This window comes from Apis cerana, linkage group LG1, assembly GCF_029169275.1.
Source record: "Apis cerana isolate GH-2021 linkage group LG1, AcerK_1.0, whole genome shotgun sequence".
NCBI lineage: Eukaryota > Metazoa > Arthropoda > Insecta > Hymenoptera > Apidae > Apis > Apis cerana.
The window spans coordinates 4,401,955-4,420,406 of NC_083852.1; the positions used below are offsets into that span (position 1 = coordinate 4,401,955).

General features: G+C 30.2%; 1 protein-coding gene across 19 annotated transcripts in view; it reads right to left on the reverse strand.

Moving 5' to 3' along the window:
- Positions 1-369: 369 nt before the first annotated feature.
- The window catches only part of LOC107994675 (protein scalloped), a 176,814-nt gene continuing 158,731 nt past the window's right edge, over positions 370-18,452 (reverse strand). For 13 of the 19 annotated variants that reach the window (XM_062078399.1, XM_062078484.1, XM_062078497.1 and 10 more), the window contains 6 exons: positions 15,380-15,510; positions 9,446-9,601; positions 6,461-6,676; positions 5,619-5,848; positions 5,257-5,491; positions 370-4,620 (listed from right to left, as the gene is read on the reverse strand). In XM_062078399.1, coding sequence (XP_061934383.1) covers positions 4,507-4,620; positions 5,257-5,491; positions 5,619-5,848; positions 6,461-6,676; positions 9,446-9,601; positions 15,380-15,510 — 1,082 coding nt within the window. In that variant the 3' untranslated portion in view covers positions 370-4,506. The remainder of the gene's footprint in view (positions 4,621-5,256; positions 5,492-5,618; positions 5,849-6,460; positions 6,677-9,445; positions 9,602-15,379; positions 15,511-18,452) is intronic. The other 6 variants (XM_062078431.1, XM_062078427.1, XM_062078453.1 and 3 more) reach the window with 1 other exon arrangement.

The window sequence follows — 18,452 nt, forward strand, 5'->3', positions numbered from 1 at the left end:
GTTTAAATCAGCGCGCTTTTATTTATAAATTGAAACATTTTTTTTTATTTCATATTTATTCAATAAATTATACTAGGTATCCTATACTGTACTTAATAAATATTATAATCAATATATTTGTCAAATCATAATTAAAAATAAATTTATTTAAGTAATAATAATATAAATATTAACTTTTTTTTAGAAATAAATAAATGTAAATAAATTAAAAATAAAATTAATAAAATCATAAAAAAATAAAATATTATAAATTGTTCATATTAAGATAAATTATGAAGGTAGTTATCTATAATTATAGAATTTGAAATAAAATTAATATTTTTTTATTAAATAATTAAAAATAATTAAAGGTAAATACAGGGAAAATAGTTTCTTTTTATATCAATTATTTATTTTCCATACAAATTATAAACATGTTTTTCAAATACTGTACATATACTGAATTCTATTATATTTTTAAACCTCTAATTTAATGATATATCATTTCGTTCTTTATTTACTTGTTAAATCAACTACTTTGATCCTCGTTTCGTTTTATTTATGATAATATACAGGTAGATTCCATTCTTTCTGATCAATATTCCATTTAATCATTCTTATATTCAAGCTCAATTCTTTGATATGGCAGTTCCAGGATATGAAGAAATATAAATTGTAAATAGATACCAGTTTTTTTAATTTTCATATATACTTTAGCAATATGCTATAAGAAATATAGTCAATGTTTTCATAGAGAGGATATTTTTATAAAGTTTAACAGATAATTTAAAAAATCTGATTAAACGAATTATTTGTTAAATATTTTAATTATTCATTAAAAAATTCTAATATTTCAACTATTGAGAAATTTATGCTATTATTTTAATTTTAATTAAATAAATGATTTTTATATATGAATCTCTATGAAAATATAGACAAAAATTTTAGTGTTTTTAATTTCGAAAATTCGATTTACAAATGACAAGTAATTAATATTTGTTTTCGCCAAAGTACTTTATGTAATACACAAAATGTACTGGAACTTTTCTTTTGATGATCTTTATGTAAATATGTACAAAGTATTTAACAAATTTCGTCGGTTTGTCATCAATCATATCATGTATTGTGTACAGTGCGAATTCTTCCATTTTCTCCCTAATCTACTTCTGCGTTTGTATCTTTATGGATTTCAATTTTTTCTTTATTTTTCTGATATCATCAATATAGAGTGAGAGAGTGCTATTTTCTATCTTCACAGAAGACATAGATAAATATATATTTTCATAATCTTTCCTTATAAATGTAATTCGCTTACTTTAAAATCATTATTCGTTAATGTTAATAATATTAGTGTCGGTGCTCCTTTTTGCGATTTCAAACTCCTCCTATTTTTTTTCTTCATGATTTTTCTTTAAAATAAAAATTCGCATAACCAAAAACATTTGAGTATTTTCTAAATATATTGCATAATTTCTTGCTTTTATAATAACAATTTATCACGGGCAGAATTAGAATCATTAGATATTTTTTTTGATTAATTAATATTAAACAAAATAATTTTTACTATAGCGCATATATTTATTTTTATTGATTTAAATCGCAGAAAAATATTTTTCTTTTTCTTGTTATCTACGTATATACTACTGATAAAAACAAGTAATTAAATTTTCTGATATCATATAAAATCATCTTAATGATTCCAATTCTACCTTAATATACACACAATTTAGTAAAATTACGATTTATAGATATAATGTGTAAAAACGAAACTTATAATCAATTATAAAGAGAAAAAAAAAAAAGAAAAAAAAAGGTAACAATAAGTAAAAACTGTGAAAATTGTGAAAGCTGCCAGTTATTGAACGAAAGCCATATACATTATTATTTAAATATATAAGTTCCTTCGTTATTCAGTCAATCACTTAACGAATTTAATTCTCACCCCAAATAAAAAGCGACATATTTCTGACTAAAAGAGAGATCAAAATACATTGCCACTTGTTGCATAAAAGTTAATTAAAGTAAAGAATAAAGTAAGTATTAATTATTTCCTTAAAGTATACATGATTCTTTCCTGTATTATCTTAACATTCACTGCTCCATATAGGCAAGTCCTGTTTCAGAACAGGCAATTGATCAGATTAAAGAATATATAAAAAGTTTTCTGTGCATTTACATGTATATAGTCTCTGCGAGAGATGTGACTAAATAAAATTAATTGCATAAGATTTTAATGGTCCTTTACTCTCTTACATAATTGTTATTGAAAAGTTGTAAAACAGAATATCTATAATATGAAACTTTTCTGGTTCATACGTTGAAATGTTAAAATAAAATTAAGTACAAAACACATTGTCAAGCAAAATTTTGTATGAACTCTTAAATATATGCTCAAATTTAGAGAGCTGTGATGAAGTTTATCACACTATTACGTAGTTGCTCTTTAAAAATGGAGAATCAAGCTCAAAGATTAGATTTATTTTACATTCTTCAACTTTAATTTTAATATTCTCCTAATAAAAAGTATTAAGATGATCATGTCACTAAGTTAAAGAAAAGTATCTCTATTTGATAGATGTTGTCCGTATCTAGCGTACGTAATTAATAAAATCTGATATATTCGTATCATAAATGTGTAATAGAAAGATAAAAACAAACAAAATATGCTAAGTAAGAAAATCATTTACGTAAGAACTATAGAAAAAAGAAAGGTCTTAGAGTACGAAATAAAATGATTACAAGAAATACAAACACATCCCTCTAATCTAAGTGTCGCTGCCTAAGAATGGGTGGGTTTGCACAACTTTAAGTGCAAGTTTATTAAAAGTTTTAGAAGTACATAAAAATCTTTTTTTTCTTTTATCTGATCATTGAGAATTAAAAAGCTCTGCAGCGAAAATTCTTACTGTTAGTCGTAATAGAACTAAAAAAAAAAAAAAAACAAAAAAAAAAATGAAAAGAAAGAAAACATTTCTATAAAAGAAAACTTAAGGTTTCGGTTGTAACGTTATTCTCAATCTTTTTCGGTTTGGATAATTAAAAAAAAAAAAAAATTATAATGATAATATAATTAAGGAAACTTAAGAAATCATAATGGCATTACCTCTCTATTCAACTTCCATTTCGTTTAAAACTTAGAAATCACTTAGATAACTTTATACACGATCATTTATAACAATGTAAATCGTAATCATTGCATTAATATTTAACATATATATTCTTATATGTAATATATGTATATCTGTGTGTGGATGTCTTGTCTGATCTATTTCCTAATTTAATAATAAAACTATAATACTAAATTATGTTGGTACCACGCCTTTCCGAGATCAGAGTCTGTTTCTCATCTTACACTTTTTTTTTATGTTTTTATATATATTTTTTTATTCTTCTTCGTTTAGTACATACACTATATCTCTGATACTCATTTTTTCCCAAATTTATTGTCGTCAATTTTAACTTAACTTTTATTATATCTCTTTTATTAAAACCCCGACGAATTCGATCGTTTACAAGCAAATGACGGAATATTCATAAAATATATATACGATTATATCTGTTTCTCAATATAAAATTTACAATTTCGTCATCTGGAATGCATTTCCTGCAGAAACCATAAGCAGGAAATTCTTTCCATGATACGTTAAAACACGCGTACCAATTATTTTTTTTTTTATTACAACTTTTCTCAGTTTTGAATCAAACTCAAGCTCGGGCTGGCCAGTACTTCTAACGTGTAAAGGTGTATATATGTTTGTGTATGTATATGTGTATAATGTATTCACGTATTTGTGTTCCAAATTCTCTTTAAGGAGTTTCACAGAAAATGTTCGAAAATACAGAGAGGAGAAAAAAAAAAAAAAGAATTAAAAATTATAATTTGATTAAAAATCACGTATAAATCTCAAATTTGTAAATAAAAATATATTTATACAATAATCAAATCTCTCAATAATTAAATATTTTCTATCATTAAAATAAACGTAAAAACACATGACTCTACGTATTATTTTTTCCTTTTTTTCTTTTGATAACAGAACATTTTCAATGGAACCTTTATTACACATAGATGCGAAATGTATCTATGTATAGTAGATAGCGTGTTTACAATTATGTATTAACGCTTAACCCCATGAAGCGTTCAAAAAAGATATTCAAGATTATCAATCGTTTATAATCGATTAAAAAAAGAAAAAAAAGAAAAGAGAAAAATTAAATTATAGAAATTTACATTTACATATTTCATATACAAATCAATTAAAATCAAATTTTGTTAATCATTTAATACGTGATATAAATATCATATTTATTCTACATGTAAATACTATATTTATGTCCTTGGTTAAGGATAAGAAAAATCTATAAAATAATATAAAAATGTGATATCACAATGATATAACTATATTGCTTCAAAGGGTTAACATTTTTGTGTGTAGACGTGTATATGCGCGTATGGATGATTTTTTTTATGTGATGGTAGGCACTGATGGGGGGTGGATGGCTGCATGGCGAGCAGGTTCAAGCAGGCTAGTCCTTGATCAATCTGTATATGTGATGTTGTGCACCGTGCTCGGACGTCGACACTTCAAACACGTATGCTGTACATAACAACGTTTCCTGCGTATCCCTGTTCGTTACAACCTGCAATTAAAAGAAAACAGATAATTATAAATATTAAAATAATTTATAAAAAAATTTAAACAATTAAAATTAAAATAAAAAATTTACGAACGATCTTATTTAGATTATGAAAGATTTCATATTTTAGGAATAAAAAATTTTAAGTTAAAATTTAAAATTATATATATAAATACCAGGAAATATGCGAAATTCATTTTATTTTCAAATTTCCACTAATTCACGATACATATTTTAATTTTCACAATTTTGTTTATAATTTTATTTATATATAAACGCAACAACATAAATTTATATTTTCAAATAATTATCATTGATTCTTTTTTACATGTTATTATTAATAATTACTTGTGTGTAACGTTTATTTAATGTATATATAATGTTTTATAATATTTTTATAATTTTATAATATTTTATTCCTTAGGTAGTAAAAATGATTACATTTATTACAATAAATTATTTTGTACAATTATTCTAATCATACATTGAATATAGCATGATTTATTTATACTTGAAATAACAATAGTATCTTAGATTAATTTTATGTGATTAAGCAATTATGTAAATGCTAAATTGAAATTACTATTAATTTTAAATATTTTACATAAGAGAAAAATTATTCTGGAAAGAATATCATACCTGAAGGATAGTGAAATTCTCGAGAACGCTGTTCATCATGTACTTTTCTGGCAGGTGCTTCAATTTATGTATGAAGTTGATCATATATTCGCACATGGGCGAACGACTAATACGATAGACGAACCTGCCATTTTCGAACCTAGCGTATTCTGTCTCCACTTTTTCCACCACCTGTTTCCCGAAGGAGCAGACTTTGGTCGAACATGTTATCGTCATGTTCTCGTTGCTCTCGTACCTATAAAAAACAATTTTGTTAATAATTTCTTTTGGAATATTTATCAATTTGAAAATCTATAATATATAAATAATATTAAAAATTAAAAAAATTATAAAAGTGATATATCATGACAATTATTACTTACTGGCTTGTTACGCCGTAAAAAGCTCCAGCTTCGTCCTGAATGTTCGTATTGAGATCAGCCCAAAATTTAACGAGGAAAAAAGCTACCTGTGGTCCCTTGTCGTAAAGTTCCTTCAGGCCGCCCTTTTTTTCTGGGAATTTATCGTATATCTGCCTGACATCAACAGCCTCTAGCAATGGATCCGCATAAGTCGCGGATCCTCCTATGTGGACGAACAGGTGCTTGTGATACTGCAAAAAAGAAAAACGGAAAAAAAAAATTCTAATGTTTGTCGGGGTAAAATTGCGACTTTCCGTCGGCAATGCTTTGTCCCCTGATTTTTTCATCATTTTTTTTTTCTTTCCATGATAACCGTATCTCTATACATTTAAAATTATAAGCGTTAGCATCATATCAGAAGATATCATTGAATTATAAATAAGTTTATTTTTAAATAATTTATACATATTTGTAACAAGAGAATTTAAATGACACATCATCTAAATCTTATCAAAGATAAAATAAAAAATATAACAATAAGCGAAATTTAATACTATTTCTGTACTTTCATATATCACTTAATCAATAGTCTTAATTCTATTAATATATTCGTAATTATTCATTTCGAATTCTTATTTTTTTATAACTCTATTGTTTACTTGTAAATTAAGATTCATTCCAAAAAATAATTTATTGCAAATCAAAAGATTAATAGCATCTATATTGTTCAAATCAATAACTTCATCGGTATCTGAAAAAATTGTTTGAAAATTTATTCGAATCATCCTGTACATCGAATTTTTTTTCTATTTTTTTTCTAACAGTCAAACTGTACGTTCGCCACCATTTTATTTCGCACTTACAATATCCTGATCTCTCTGGTGCTCCATGTAGGCCGAGAACTCGACAAGCCTGAGCTTGTGGGTTGCGATGGCACGTCCTTCCCAGGGCGGGGGTGGTTGAGCCTGGACCATGTCACCGCTTGAAACCGCTGTCGCTGGTTTTCCGGTGTACGCCGGCTGCGAAAACGGTTTGACATCCTGGGACGTTCCTGGCTGCAAACCCGGTTGCCAGAATTGCTGAAAAGTCGATATCTCGTTTTTTTTTCTTTGTTACAAGTTTGTCAAGCGTTTTGCCGTTCGAGCGTTTACGGGATCGTTTTCGAAAGTTTGTCCACGATATCGGTAGAATGTTTATGCGATTAACAAAAATTTAAAGGAAAAAATGCGAAGAATATTACAGTATGTGAAATATTAATTTTAATAAAAATATTCGATAGATAAAAAATTAATTTTTTATTTTAGATTGCAATGGATTTTGTTCGTTATTAATCTAATTCCATCGTTGATAAGTAACGTGTTTTAAACATTTTAATGATTTTTTTGATTCTGATAAATGTCTCATTGAAATATTTATAGGTTAGAATATTTGTTTTCTTTATTTCCAAGCCATTGTATTTACGTAATGAATACAGAGAATAATTATTAAATAACATTTAATTCGTTTTTTAAATATAAATGTTTTCTTCTTTGTAAATTATCGATTTATAAATAGATATATTTATAAGATATTATACAAAATACGTTTCGTATATTTCAGGAATTATTGATCAAATGAAAACGAATTGGAATAGCTTTGAACATAGTTGCCAAAACTTGAAGAAAAAACTTGTCTCTTCCGATTTATATTTATTTTCAAACTACGACAATTTTATTTGATATATTTTATTTAACATTCAATTTTTCATTCTTCGTTAATATTCAATATCGTTATCATCTTAAAAAATTCAAAAAAAAAATATGATTTATTTTAGATAAGCCGAACATGCTAAATAATTCATTTCACAAATTCGAAGTGGATATCAGGAAGAGATATTATTTTTCTCCGTAAGCCATCGAGCCCTCGGGTGAGGAACAATCGTGACGTTTGAGGTTAAGTTGGAGGAATGTTACACAAAAAACGAACAAAAAAGAATTAACATGAATATTAAATACACAATTAAATAAAAAAAAAATTATAAAAAAAGAAGAAAGAAACGTACAAACACAACAGCAAAGGAAAATAATAGTAGTTGTATTACGTGAAGAGAGAAAGACAGTTTGGTAAGCCACAACGACGCCTAACAACGTGTAATTAATGTCCAAAAATTCCAATTTTATACAATATGCAAACCCGTGTATGTATGTGTGTATATATGCCCAGGTGATATACATATGTAAAAAAGATAGAGCGACGGACAAATTGAACAATACACAACAAGGGCCCCCAGGGGCGTAGCAGCAGAGAGCAAGGGGGTATCGTTTTTTTTTTTTTATGAGGATGGTTAGTTTTCATCGCGTAAGCTTCCATGATTAAGAGAGTGTTAGAGAGAAACAAAGATATAAAAAATGAAAGAAAAACAATATAAAAAAAAAATCAAGATTCTAGTTTCTAGTGGTTTTAGAAATAATTTTCTTCTAACCTATTTCTCTTTTTTCTCTGGATAATCGTAAGCAGCGAACAAAAAGCTGATTAATAGATCAGATACAGAACAAAAGAAACAGAATGGAAATTATATAATTGTGTATTTTGCATATGTGCAAAAATAATAAAAAAAAAAAAAATGAGAGAAATGAATTTCTTGCATCTTATTTTAATATTCAAAATTTTGCATATCGTCCAATTTCCGATTTCAATAATACGGTAAATGAAATTTTGAATTGAAAATTTGAATATTTCAAATAATAATCCAACTTGATTAAAAATTTTTTTAATTTATGAAAATAATTAATGAGAAAAGGCTAGATGATGGAATAAATTATTATACACAATAAAATGGACAATCTTATTCAAATTTATATTTAAAAAATAAAATAATAATAATAAAATTTTGTAATAATTTTTGAACACGTATTATTCAGTAATGAAAAACAATGTATATGAACTATCTATAACGTAATAAAATATAATAAGCGAAAATTCTTTCTTTAATTGTGTACGTGTATGTTATTCATTGTGATATTTTGCAAAAGCATGAAAGAACTCGCGACACGAGCAAGAACATTTTAGGATAGTTAAGACAAAACCACACGATTATGATCGGCCTCAAGCGGATTAAAGATGGTTATAGGGCGAAGCGGTTAGAGTGAAAAGAAAACAGATATGAACGTTAAATAAGAAGCCAAACTGACAGTATATATAAATAGGAATTAAATTTCATATCCTCAAGACGACGAGACACCGATCGTTCGTCCAGCGAAAAAATATAAATAAAAATGCGATTACTAGGGATAACAAGATGTCTCTAGTGTCGCCAGCAATTAACTATGCCTCACAAGCATATTTGGATAACTGTATTTTTTTCGATACATATTTATTTCTTTTTATCATTTCTATTACTTTTTAAATAAATAAAATTAATATCTGAGAAAATATTCTAATAAATTTTCAAACATAGCGAACGATACTTATTATTATTTAATTCGTGGCGATAGAAATATGAATCTGCCACACCTGTAATGAATATCAGGAATAAAAATTTTCATTTCTCAAATCAATTCTCTTTGAACTTCTCTTACTTTGAAAAATCATAATTGACGTAACGTAACAAAACTATGACATAAGAAATAAAAAAAAAGAAAAAGAAAAAAAATCATTGTTAATAATCGAATCTTTCTCTCCTTACGTATTATATACGTCGAGTAAGCGTGTCTCGTCGTCTCACCCCAAAGCTCGTGGCTCCTTTTTATCATTTCTTTTCTTTTTTTTCTTTTTTTTTATTTCGTCTATTCTCATAAAAAGAAAATAGGCCGCTTAAAAAGAGAGAACAAAAAAATTGTTTCAAGGGGTTCTCCGTGATCGGGACTTACCGCTCCGGGATAGGAGACAGGGGTGGAAGCATGAAGGGCAAGGGGCCCCACGAGGGCGGGGGGCATCTTGTTGTGTATCGCACTCCCAGCTGATACTATCTGGGCGCTCGACATGCTCGACATTGTCTGGAGCGCCTTCTCCTTGGCGGCATGATCCTAACAAATCGTCAAACCGATTACAACGCATTGTCGAGTGGCGGCGAAACGTCAATGATAATAATTGTTCTTGTTCTTTTATTTATTCATTTATATCATGTGGTGAATTGTATTCTATTAGTGTCATTGGACATGTCACTTTATTAATGGTAGTGATGATTTGTGATTGCGTGATTATATTTGATGAAGATGATGTGTGATTTTTTTTTTTTTTTGAAAGAACAGTCACAAAAAAGTATGCGATTGAGTTAATTAAACGGTAGAGTAAGAGAATTCTTTTGCGAGAGAAACATGATTAGAAGAAAATCTTTTCGATTTATGATACGATATTTGCAAGTTTGTATTAATTTTTAATTGATAATTTCAATAGAAGTTTCTATTATATTTTATTATATTTAATCCAAATTTACTTATTTTAATGAAAATAAAATATCGTTAAATGCATAAAGAATATTGTTTCTTTTGCACAAAGTATTTTACGTAATTAAATTTATTTAAAAATAAATCCATAAAAAAATATCACCAAAAAAATCGAATCATCTACGAAACAAAAATTGCAATTCATTAATGACAAAAATAAGATGCTTAAGTCCATTCTGTATAAATCCATTTATAAACCATTTACGAAAAAAAAAAAAAAAACTAAAAAAAGAGAAGAAACAAACATAACACAAAATGCTTCAGTATTAAATAATAACATCAAACAAACTACACACCATATTAAGGAAAAAAATTCAAAGATAGATAAAAAAAATCATTCCATATTTTTCCGTGTATTGCCAGATCGAGTCGTGTATCGCCGTAAAATTAAATCGATGAACGATTTCTCCCCCGATGGCTTGCATAATTTCGTTCTCTCCGCCGAATTTCCCATCCCCTCGCGTTCTGTCGCTGTTTTATGCCCGGTTCGGTTGATGTCATCGATCGCTATCGAGCAAAACGGCAATGCAGAGTTGATTGCAGAAACAAGGCTGGGTTTGGGTCGCGAAATTCGCGGGAATTTTGCGCTTTTATCGGAAAGCCGTCGTTTTAATCAGCGCCACCTCTCCCCCTCCCTCCCCCGCAGCAAACGGCTGTCGAAAATCGCTGACGAAGCGAGAGAGAAAGAGAGATTCGTTCACGTGATATATCCAGGAAAATTGGCGTGTACCGAACCTCTCCCCACTCCTTCCAGCACAACTCGAGCGCCCTCTGCGCCCGGCTACAGGCCTTTTCAATTTCGTTCATAAATCCGTAATGGAAGAGCCATTACAAGCTCTGCCCATTCGGAATGAAGCGTGCCGCGTAACAATGCTCAGCGATAAAGGCTTTCTCTCTCTCCGGTGACCGTGCCGAACTGAAAAATTGTGAACTTTTGCCTGTTGGTCGGCTTTGTATCTCTCTCTCTTCTTCCTTGTTTCTGTCTTTCTTGCTCTCTCTCTCTCTTTCTCTCTGCATTTTGTGAGGTTATGTGTTCTCTTTCGTTCTACTTTTTTTTTCCCCCCTTTTTTTTATTTTTTTGCTTTTTGCATTGTACACCATTTTTGTCAAATTGAGTTTGAATTGTTCGAAATTGAATCCTCGATTTTTTTTTATTATATATATATATATACATATATCAGTTTATAGTTTTCTAATGAAATTTTTAGTTGTTATTTGCAGTGTGATGGCTTTAAATATTTAGGCAGATATCTGAAGTGGATATGAAAAATAATGGAACTTTCTTTCTTAGATAATTATTCTTCTAAGTAAAAAAAAAAATTAGTTTTTTTTTCAGATAATATTAATATAATTTTTATTCGAAATATTAAATTTGAAAACGATATCGTGTTAAACTTTTGAATAAATCATTCGAATGCATAAGTGACATTTAATAATGCCATTTCACGGCACTCCTCTTCTATGCGAGCGTTCATGTTCCTAAGTACTTTTCACTACCGGTTTACAACGAAATAGTCTTTTCAAAATATTATCCATTTGATTCTCAAAAATTTTCAAATCATCATTCCAATATTTTAATATGTTTTACTTTGTGTTATATAATTCGTGCGTATCGAAAACTTTACATACTTATATTAACAACACTTTTTAACGACACTTAAATATTATTTTGAATCAAATAAAAAATAGGAGAGAAAAAAATCTCAATATTCTCGCCTTTCATATTTTTTTTTAAATAATAAATCTACTTATCATACATTTTGCACAATCGAAAATTAAAAAGAAATTACAAAAATTTGTGTCTGGAAATAATAATCCTCATAATACAATGCACAAAAAAAAGGAAAAAAAATTCGAACCATGGAACATAAAAAAAACCATTCGTAAAAAATACGAAATCGCGTGTCGCGTATAGATTTCTATTGGTACGTCCCGAATGGTAAATTCGGCATAAATAGAAAAATATATTGGAGAATGCATATAGTGCACGAAATAAAAATTGACCGGTGCATATGAATGCTTCTATTTTTCACGTGGTATGATTTATTAGAAAGGAATGTGGACGAGGGAATTTTTCAAATTTAATAAAAAAAAAAGAGAGAAGGGCAGTGAAGGCAAAAAATAAAATAAAAAAAAAAAAGGATTCAGATAGAGAGATAACGATGAAAAGCGAAAAAAAAAAAAAGAAAAGGAAAAAAAAGTGATTATCGCGAAATCGGGCGCGCACTGCACGCGAAAAATCCATTTCATTCCGCGGGATCGTTGTTCACCGACGAATCTGCAGTGGAAAATCAATTCGGTTAATTGAGAGGGTGGCTACCCTCGTGCTATTTTTTTCTTTTTTTTCATTTTTTTATTTTTTCATTTCACTCTTTCTCTATTTTTTCCACCCTCTTCCCTTTTTTTTTTTGTTTTCAATTTTCGCCTCTCTGTCGGTCACGGTATCGCTCTGTCCCTGTCCATGGTAACCCCTCATCGCGCAAATACACGCGAGGAATGCAGGATTGGCTGGGTAACGGGCTGGACATGTTTATCGACATTCTGAAATGCCGTTCGCCCGTTTTTGGGTGTATCGTCAGTTATCGAGAGGGTAGAGAGCAAGAGAAAGAGAGAGAAAGAGGCCACGTTACACCGCAACAATCAATTACACTGTAACGCTCGATGTGGGATTATTCCGGGGATATAGATGGCGCGGCCTGATTCTCGGAAGAATGTGCAGTTTCGGGAAAAATTGATGCATTAATCATGGGTTTGTTAGATACAAAATATGTGGGAAATGTAAAACAGGTTGTTTTAACATTTAGAGTTTGATACGATTTAAATTGGTGTTTGGAAACTTGTTAAATTGTTGCTCACTGATCTGTTATTCTCGTTGATTCTATCTCTTTTTTTTTTTGTTTTTGAAAATATTGTAAATAATATATCAAGTTTATTAATAAATTGGTTTATAAAATTTTAAATATATTATGTGCGTCTTCTCGTGCAATTGAATCAACGTTCTTAATATTTTTAAGAGATTTATATAAATATATATCATTAGCTTTGTATTTTGCACATTTTTTAACTCTGTTCACTATTACAAAGGATATTTATTAATAATAATCATTACCTCTTAATTTTTAATTTATTCAAGCTTTTTTATATAAATTTCACTATATATAATAACTAAATATACACATATATGAAATATTAATCTTTCTAATCTTATTTTCTACAAATACCATTTTTTAGCACTCTTTTAGCAATGATACAATTCCAAAAACTTCCGCTGCAATTAATAATCCATGACTTTCACACACCGATCCAACTGCAATACTGTCTCAAACTCGTTCTATTCCCGATAATAAACGAACATTAAACCTCATTCAATATCCATTCATATTTCCCTTTTCTCTACACTTAACTCTACAATTAACCTCGAATATGATCACCGGAAATTTGGGAGGGCGCGCGTTCCACGGAAGTCCGTGGCGCTGTTTGGCCAGATAAGAAAAAAAATTTTGATAAGAATACCGTGGTGAATTTACACAAAAAACTGCACTCGCAATACCGGTTCGCCGCGAATGGTCTTTAGTGGATGGCCGACCGTGTAGAAATTAAATAAGGTGCGACCACAGGAAACGTAAACACCGGTGCCTAAAAATTCTTTCCTCACGGAATAAATCGCGAAACGGCCTGGCATAAACAGAATCTCACGCCGTCGGCTGGTGTGTGCGCTCACACCCCGCGTGAAACGCGGAAACCAGAAAATTACGTCACACACCGAGTTGTCCTGCCACCGGCTGCTCCTCTGAATAATGCTCGCGGTATGCGGCCACTGCAGTAGCAGATGCAGTCCGCTTTGCAATTCCACCAACGACGTTTCGGTTTGTTTACACGCGTGCACATGATCCTTTGAAATTTTTTCGACAGATCGTTATACATTTTCTGTTTTGCTAATTAATCCTCGGACTACTTTATCTTTTTTTTTTTGAAATTAAATTTAGTGTTCGATCAATATAATTATAAGGAAATAAAGAAAGAATTTGTAAATTCATCAAACACGCACGTATATATATACGATTAATTCTCAATTGAAACATTCAAAGTTGATATTCTTGAAAACGAGAAAAATTTTCACATCGAATCACGAGCAAAAGTCAGTTACGACACACTGTGAGCTATTTTCTCTTTTATATAATGATATCTTCAAGAAATTTTGCAATTTTCCACTGTCTACAATTTTTTTTCTCTTTTTTTATAAATTTTCACCTCATTGTAGCGAAAAAGTATATTAAACGAATTTTTTTCTACTAGAGTTAACCTCTTTTTTTGCACGGTCCCGTTGGCATGTTGAAATCGGAAATAAAGCCGGGCGCTTCAGCGACGCGCGTGCCATCTATACGTTAACGCTGATTAACTGCGTGAAACACGCTCGAATTGCTTAATTTACACGTTCGTTTTGTCTCCTTTTTATATTCGTGCGCTGACTATTGACCGTTCCCTGTACAAACAATGCATCGTACACCGTTCTCTCTGTCTTCCTCCAACTATATAGGAGGCGCCTCTCATCGTCGAATGGAAGCGGCGAACGCAGCGTGCTGTGATTTATTAACAGCCGCGCAATTGTTCCCAAATCGCTTTAATAATTCAGCTGTTGATTAAACGGGCCGGGTTCATTTTTACGCGTGATTTATTTCGCTACAAACTACTGTGCGTCGCTCCTGATCGAACGAATTCTCTATTGACAATTAATTCCAGCGCAGCCCGAATCGTTGACACGTGCAAAATTAAAAAAATAAAAAATAAAAAAAAAATGAGAATGAGAGAGAGAAAGAAGGAAAGAGAGAAGAGAGGAAATAGAGATAAATGAATAGATGTGAAAAATTGAAAATATCGAATATTCCCGGAATGGAAAAGTGATGCTTTCGAAAATACGATATGTATTATCCTATGTATCATAACTTATATATCTTTCAAAAGTATATGAACACTCGTTTATATTTTGACAGAGATTAAGTAGTTAAAATTAGAAATGAGTTTATTATTGTTTCTTTTTTAATTAATTTTTTTTATCATTACTATAAATATACATATATTGAATATTACATTGTTGTCAAATCGATTCGTTTGAGTAAATTATTAATACGAATTAACAATTTAAATAATACAACGTTCGATTAATTTTTTATCAATTTAACGTGTTCGAATACTTATGAGCGACAATCGTATATGGTGATAAATATTGTTTGATATTCCTAGCAGATTTGTTCAACTATTCGAATAAAGATATGCATATGGAAAATGAAAATAAAAATAAAGCTGTAATATCAGCTAAGAAAAGCATACTGTTTACGAGTGGGATATTCGTATACTCACCACTTTGAGTTTCGCTTGAATCTCGCGAAGTTTTCGCCTAGCAAGCACTTGTATGTGCGAAGAGACCTGCTTTCGCGTTCTCGTCTTGCCTGTTCTCAGTTTGATATAACGGGCAATCAGCTCGTTCCGACCTGAAACAGAGAAAGATACTCGGTTGAATAATAAATCAATCCTTGATTAACCGATTCATTCGCAGTGTTAGAAACACATAATTTCGTCACTTTTTTTAAAATTGAAGAAATTAATTATCGTTAAAATAATATTCGTACAATTCACTTTTACAAAGAATATTTATTTATTATTAGAAAAAATTATGATTCTACATTATTTAATTTTAATTTTTTTCAATTAATCATGTGCATAATATATTATATAAATTTGCTCTTCAAAAACTCCATCATAGACGAATTTAAAAAACCATAGTTGAAAAAATAATTTTTATTAAAGTTTCAGAAAAGAATTCATATAATGCATATATTTCGTACGTAGATTTTTGTTAAATTTATAAAAAAAAAAAAACACAAAACGAACATTAAGATCGATTAATAAAAGATTGTTCGTTCAGGACGTACAACGAAACGAAAGTGAAAGACCAGACGTTGGAAACGTTGGTGAGTTTTCGCAGGCTCCGATGACTAAATAATCTGCACCGTTTCAAGGTCTTGCTCTTCATTTTCGTAACAGTGCACGTGCTTCGCCCAAAATGTCCTAATAAATCTACACGGGTGTGTATCAAAGCAAACGAGGAACGTAAAGTAGCGAAACATCTTCTATGGACAATAATCGAAGTATGGGGAATTTCAACATCCTCTAATAAAGTCTTTCCTGCTTGACAGAAAACAGATACACTGTCAGTTACAAATAAACTCTCGATGCATGTGGAAATTGACCTCGAATGTTTCTTAAAATTTTATTGAAAAATTGCATTATGTTAGATGAATCGGATGTGATTTTTCTTAAAACTTATTAATAAATAAAAATTTCGCAAAGGAGTAAAATTTAAACGATTATTTGCAAATTCGTTAATTATTAACTTAAAAAGAACCAGGATCAACGAGACAAAAGAGTTTATTTATTTTACAATTTCGATAATAATTCAATGGGGAACGATTCTTTCACGAAATCGAATGTACAAAAGGGTGTACAAGGGGTAGAAATTGTTTAATCACAGATTTGCGAACTGAAATCGTATTTTTTTCGCACGGCTCAATAAACCATGATAACATTATTGTACATTTCGAGAATGCGAAGAGGAAAAAAAGCGCCATTCGATTCAATCGGTTTCGATTTCCATTATGAAAAATAGTGAAAAAAAAAAAAACAAAAGAAAAAAGAGAAAAGAAGAACGATCAACGCAGGCACGATTCAATAAAAAAGAAAGAAAAAAAAAGAGGAAAAAAAGAGAAAAAATCGGTCGAACGTGCAAATAAAACGTCCGCTCATTGTCGACCCTTCCGTGTTTTCATCGGCCCTCGAAATCTGAATGCATCCCACACTCGAATTAATTCGAGTTCACAGTGCGTTTCATCCTCTTGAAATTCAACTGGATCAAGCTAGTTATTTTACAATAAAATTTTTTTCTTTCATTGATGTTCGTTTTTCTTTGTATCCATAAGTACTCTTTTTTTTTTATAAAATTCTCTATAATACTATATATTTTTTCTAAGTATAATTTCAATTCTTGAGATTCGATTGTATCAATATAATTATCTGTTATATTTGTTTCTATTATATTTGAGCTAAAAATTTCTAAAAAGGAAAAAAAATATATAAATCTACCTGCTTGATCAAACATTTCGTGTCCATTTACGAAGAGAAGAACATCCCATAAAATTTCTTGCGAGTCGAAAGCTTTCGAAACGGTTGGACGATTGAAAAATGTCCGGGACCGATGCAATCTCAACGGGACAATCCGGCGGGAAATGACAAGCGATATTCGATCGTGAATGTAATCTAAGAGGTAGGAACAAAAATGAACGAACGAAAGAGATGAGAATAGGAAGAGAGGGGTTGGTACGGGTTGAACGATGAATTGATTTCCAGCCGATTGAATCGAGTAAATGGCATAGCATGTGTGGCACCTTATCGTTGCTTAGATTTCACAGCCGTTAAGACTTTACGGCCGCGCCTGTAAAACCGGCGCCAGACGACATCAAACGTGTCGTAATTGAAATAACGTTTACTGTGTGTTGTAACCAGAACTATGCCACTTCGATGCATTGTTTGAAAAAAATCCTCGTCGATTGTTTTGTCTGTGATTCTATAAAATCGAAAGAGCAAGAGGGTTGGTCGAAAGAGATCATTTCCAACTTATTTTGCTTGCAATTTATATTTATTTATTTTATCATGGTTCAGTGTAATTGACATACACCTCTCTCGTCAAACATATATTGTTTACTGTTCGGCACTGTTCGGCAGTAATCGTGATCATATTCGAAGGATCCACCAATTGGCTAACGTTATTTAACTGCGCATGCGTAAATACTGAGAATGAAGAAAATGCAATTCGAGATGGAGAATACTTATTATAACCTAACCTACAATTGATTAAAAAATCTAATATTTGTCTTGAAAAAAATAATCAGTAAAAGCATATAATATCTATTAAAAATTTATCTAAATTATTTATATAAAATACTTTTATCCAACTCCTTTTTTCCATTTTTACATATTATATTTTATATAGTGCAATTTTAAATCATTTATTACACAACTTAAAATCAGATTTCGTTTCAAAACTTATAATCCTTTACCAGAAGTAACTGTTGAGAAGAAACTTATAATCTCTGATTTCCTCGAATCGAAATACATCTTTCAAACCATATAACTCTTCGCACTTTGAAAATTTGCGAAGATTCTTCCCTTTCATTGGCGATATCTCGCGGTAAACTCGAAGACGTTTCGGACAGAGGAAGGTTGGTGATGCTTCTTAGCAAAGGAGACGAAGAGAAAGCGGACAATGCGAGAGGGGGATAACGGGAGGGTGGCGTGGCGAAGGAGGAAGCAGAAGGGGAAGGTTACGGAGAACTCTGAAGCATCGGGAGGAAAATATTCGAGATTCCAGGCGAACCGC